The sequence below is a fragment of the Crocuta crocuta genome, unplaced genomic scaffold (genome assembly GCF_008692635.1).
Source record: "Crocuta crocuta isolate KB4526 unplaced genomic scaffold, BGI_CrCroc_1.0 scaffold3042, whole genome shotgun sequence".
Taxonomy (NCBI): domain Eukaryota; kingdom Metazoa; phylum Chordata; class Mammalia; order Carnivora; family Hyaenidae; genus Crocuta; species Crocuta crocuta.
The window spans coordinates 58,620-63,286 of NW_027532740.1; the positions used below are offsets into that span (position 1 = coordinate 58,620).

Consider the following 4,667-nt stretch of genomic DNA (forward strand, 5'->3'; position numbering starts at 1 on the left):
AATTTGGGAGGAAAACTCATTATAATTTAATTTATTTACTTACTAATAAGGCTAATAAGAACATTTGTTACACATTTATATTTGTTAGACATGTCTTTTATTTTTTATTTTTTTAATTATTATCTTGTTTCAAGTTTTTATTTAAATTCCATCTAGTTAACATATAACGTAATATTAGTTTCAGGAGTAGAATTTAGTGATCCATCACATACATACAACACCCAGTGCTCATCACAATAAGTGCTCTCCTTAATGTCCATCACCCATTAAACCTATCCCCCCATCCATCTCCCCTCCAGCAACCCTCAGTTTGTTCTCTGTATTGAGTCTATTTCTTGGTTTCCTTCTCTTTCTCTTTTTCCCTTTGCTTATTTCCTTTGTTTCCGAATTTTCACATGTGAGTGAAATCATAGTATTTGTCTTTCTCTGACCTATTTCATTTAGCATAATACTCTCTAGCTCCATCTGTATCATTGTAAATGGCAGGATTTCATTCTTTTTGATGGCTGAGTAAGATTCCATTGTATATATACACCATATCTTCTTTATCCATTCATCAGTCAATGGACATTTGGGGTCTTTCCAAATTTGGCTATTGTTGACAGTGCTGCTATAAATATCGGGATGCATGTGTCCCTTCAAGTCAGTGTTTTTGTGTCCTTTGGGTAAATTCCTAGTAGTGTAAATGCTGGGTAATAGGGTAGTTCTATTTTTAACTTTTTTTGCAGAACCTCCATACTGTTTTCCAGAGTGGCTGTACCAGTTTGCATTCCCACCAATTGTGCAAGAGGGTTCCCCTTTCTCCACATCCTCGCCAACACCTGTTGTTTCTTGTATTGTTGATTTTAGCCATTCTGACAGGTCTGAGGTGATATCTCATTGTAGTCTTGATTTACATTTCCCTGATGATGAGTGATGTTGAGCATCTTTTCATATGTCTGTTAGCCATCTGTATAGACACATATTTTTTAAATGCAAGCGTTACCAAACTATGGCCCATGGGTCAAATCTGCCTGGCAGTTGTCTGTATCACCCCTGTTTTGGAACACTTGATACCTACTTGGTTACATATTGTCTATGTCTGCTTTCACCCTGTTCCTGAAGAACTGAATAGCTGAACAGTTGTGACAGAGACTGTGCAGCCAGCAAAACCTAAAAGTCTTTACTATCTGGCCCTTTTCAGAATATTTGCTGACTCATGCTTTAATGATCTGTCTGTTCACTTCTTTCTCACATTTTTCTATTGTAATACTAGTGCTTTTCTTTACAAACTGGCAATAACACTTTATATATTAATAGGTTTTCAGTTTCTGTAATACATGTTGCAAATATTTTGCATAGAAATAACCTTTCTATGGCATGTGGTATTTTTTGACTGTAGAGGAATCAGTATTCAAATGTATTGATTGTAAATGTTATTTCCTCCAAAACTTTTTTAACTTTTTATTTTGAAATAATTATAGATTCACAGGAAGTTCCAAAGAAATGCTTTTATTCAGTAAATAAATTCAGTAGTTGTAGGATACAAAATTAATATACAGAAATATATTGTGTATCTATACATTAATAATAAAGCAGCAGAAAGAAAAATTAAGAAAACAATTCCAACTTACAATTGAAACCAAAAAGAATGAAATACCTAAGAATCAATTTAACAGATGGAAGACCTATACCCTGAAAAGTATAAGACATTCATGAAAGAAAATGAAGGCAACACACAAAAAATGGAAAGTAATCCAATACTCGTGGATTGGAAGAATATTGTTAAAATGTTCATTCTACCCACACCAACCTACAGATTCAATGCAATCGTTATCAAAATACCAGCAGTGTTTTTCACAGAACTAGGACAAATAATTCTTTTTTTTTTTTTATTTCTATGAGAGAGAGAGAGAGAGAGACAGTGTGAGCAGGGGAGGGTCAGAGAGAGAGGGAGACACAGACTCAGAAGCAGGCTCCAGGCTCTGAGCTGGCAGTCAGCACAGAGCCCGACGCGGGGCTCGAACCCACGAACCGCGAGATCATGACCTAAGCGAAAGTCGGACGCCTAACCGACTAAGCCACCCAGGCGCCCTCTAGGACAAATAATTCTAAAGCTTGTATGAAACCACAAAAGGCCCTGAATAGCCAAAGTAATCCTGAGAAGAAAAAGCTGGAGGTATCACCATCCCAGATTTCAAGATATACTACAAAGCTGTAGTTACTACAACTACCAGTATGGTACTGGCACAAAATAGACACATAGATCAATGGAACAGAATAGAGAGCCCAGAAATAAGCTCACAAATACGTGGTTAATTAATCTTCAACAGAGGGGGCAAGAATATGCAATGGGAAAATGACAGTGTCTTCAACAGATGGTGCTGGGAGAACTGGACAGCAACATGCAGGAGAATGAAACTGGACCACTTTCTTACACCACACACAAAATCAAACCAGGATGGATTAAAGACCTAAATGTGAGACCTGAAACCATAAAAATCCTGGAAGAGAACAGAGGGAGTAACTTCGACATAGGCCATAGCAACTTTTTTCTAGATATGTCTCCTGAGGCAAAGGAAATAAAAGCAAAAGTAAACTAGTGGGACTACATCAGAATAAAAAGCTTCTGCACAGCAAAGGAAACCATCAGGAAAACAAAAAGGCAACCCAGTGAACAAGAGAAGATATTTGCAAATGATATATCCAATTAGGGGTTAATATCCAAAATATATTAGGAACGAACACAACTCAACATCAAAAAAGCAAATAATCTGATTAACAATGGACTGAGAACCTGAATAAACATTTTTCCAAGAAGACATCCAGATGGTCAAAAGACACATGAAAAGATGCTCATCATCACTCATCATCAAGGAAATGCAAATGACAACCACCATGAGACATCACCTACACATGTCAGAATGGCTAGCATCAAAAAGATAACTAATAAGTGTTGTCGAGGATGTGAAGAAAAGGGATCACTTATGCAGTGTTGGTGGGAATGTAAATTGATGCAGCCACTGTGGAAAACAGCTCTGTGGTTCCTCAAAAAATTAAAAATAGAAATACTGTACTGTCTAATAATTCAACTGTTGGGTATTTACCCAAAGAATACACCAATTTAAAAAGATACATGCACCACTATGTTTACTGCAGCATTATTCACAATACCCAAGATAAGGAGGCAGCCCAAGTGACTACTGATAGATGAATGGATAAAGAAGATGTGATATATATACACACAATGGAATGTTATTCAGCCATAAAAAAATGAGATCTTGTCATTTGCAACAACATGGATGGACTGAGAAGGTATTTGTTCAGTGGAATAAGTCAGACAGAGAAAGACAGTACCACATGATTTCACTTATATGTGGAATCTAAAAACACAAAACAAATGAACAAAAAAACAGTTCCTTAAATACAAGATAGAAATTTNNNAAAAAGCCACAGAGATGAAAGGTATGGCATAGGGAATATACAGTCAATAATGCAGTAATAATGTTGTACGGTCATAGATGGTGACTACATGCATTGTGAGCACTGAGTAAGGTACAGAATTGTCAAGTCAATGTTATACACCTGAAACTAAGAAAACATTTTATGTTAATTATACGTCAATAAAAAAACAGAATTCTCTGTTATGGAATGGGGCAAACCAGTTTTGCAAAATAATTGTTCTTTAGAAGAATACTCCAATGAGGGCAAAGTCTCTTGTCTACTCACAAGTGAAAAAGAGTGTGGTCTCATCCAGACGAATGGTCTTTGGCTTGATGCATAAATCTACACTGGCAGTGTCCAGGCTGCGCTGGTGGGTCTTGGAGTTGTAGCACGAAGCTGAGCGGCAGTGGTCTCGAAGCCACACGTAATCAAAGCGCATCACGGTGTTTGCATATTGCAGTTCTAGGGGAAAGCATTCTTGCAGGTTATTTAATGTATTACTTTACAAAAAGAAATAATTGTTTATTTAGGAAAACTTAAAAACAGTAAGTAGTAGTCAGAAAACTTCCTTCAAAAAGTTTTCTACCAAGAAACAAACAAGAGCTATGAGAACACAAGCTCCCNCTCTCTCTCTCTCTCAGAAATAAATAAAACATTAAAAAAAATAAAACAGTGTGATGATAGGATAGGAAGAGCAGATAAAACAACACATGCATATAACATGTCCAAAAAGATACCTAAATTCATATAGAAATTTGGTATCTAATAAACTGATAGCTATAATCACTGGGAAAATATGAATTTTAAAATAAATGGCGTTTGGACAACTAGATAGCCATTTGGAAAAAAGACACAATTGGGTCCATACCTCATATTGTCACCAGGTCTCCAAGATAAACTTGAAACAGATCAGAGTTCTACATTTGGAAAAGGAAATCAATGAAGTATTTTAAAAGGAAATACAGGTGGGTGGAGGATATAAAGGAGGTACTTGTACTATTCTTGCAACTTTTCTGTTAGTTTGAAGTTATACCAAAATAAAAAGTTGCCAAAAAATCAAAGACTTTCCTATGTATTGGGTTACTAATTTAGAAAAGGTAAATGAAAATGAGATCAAATTTATTAGAGGAACAAAAACTATAATGCGGCTGGGTATAAACAAAAATGTGGAAGACTGCTTACAGAGAAATGTATATAAGTTATCCTAAAGGGATTGAAAGAAATCTGAATGGAGAAATATGCTC

At 35.8% G+C, this 4,667-nt stretch overlaps 1 protein-coding gene across 1 annotated transcript in view; it reads right to left on the reverse strand.

Annotated features, from left to right (window-relative positions):
* Positions 1-4,667, reverse strand: part of TMLHE (trimethyllysine hydroxylase, epsilon) — a 65,489-nt gene that overhangs the window by 43,891 nt on the left and 16,931 nt on the right. The window contains 1 exon segment of the mRNA XM_077780800.1: positions 3,709-3,885. Within this exon segment, the coding sequence (XP_077636926.1) occupies positions 3,709-3,885 (177 nt within the window).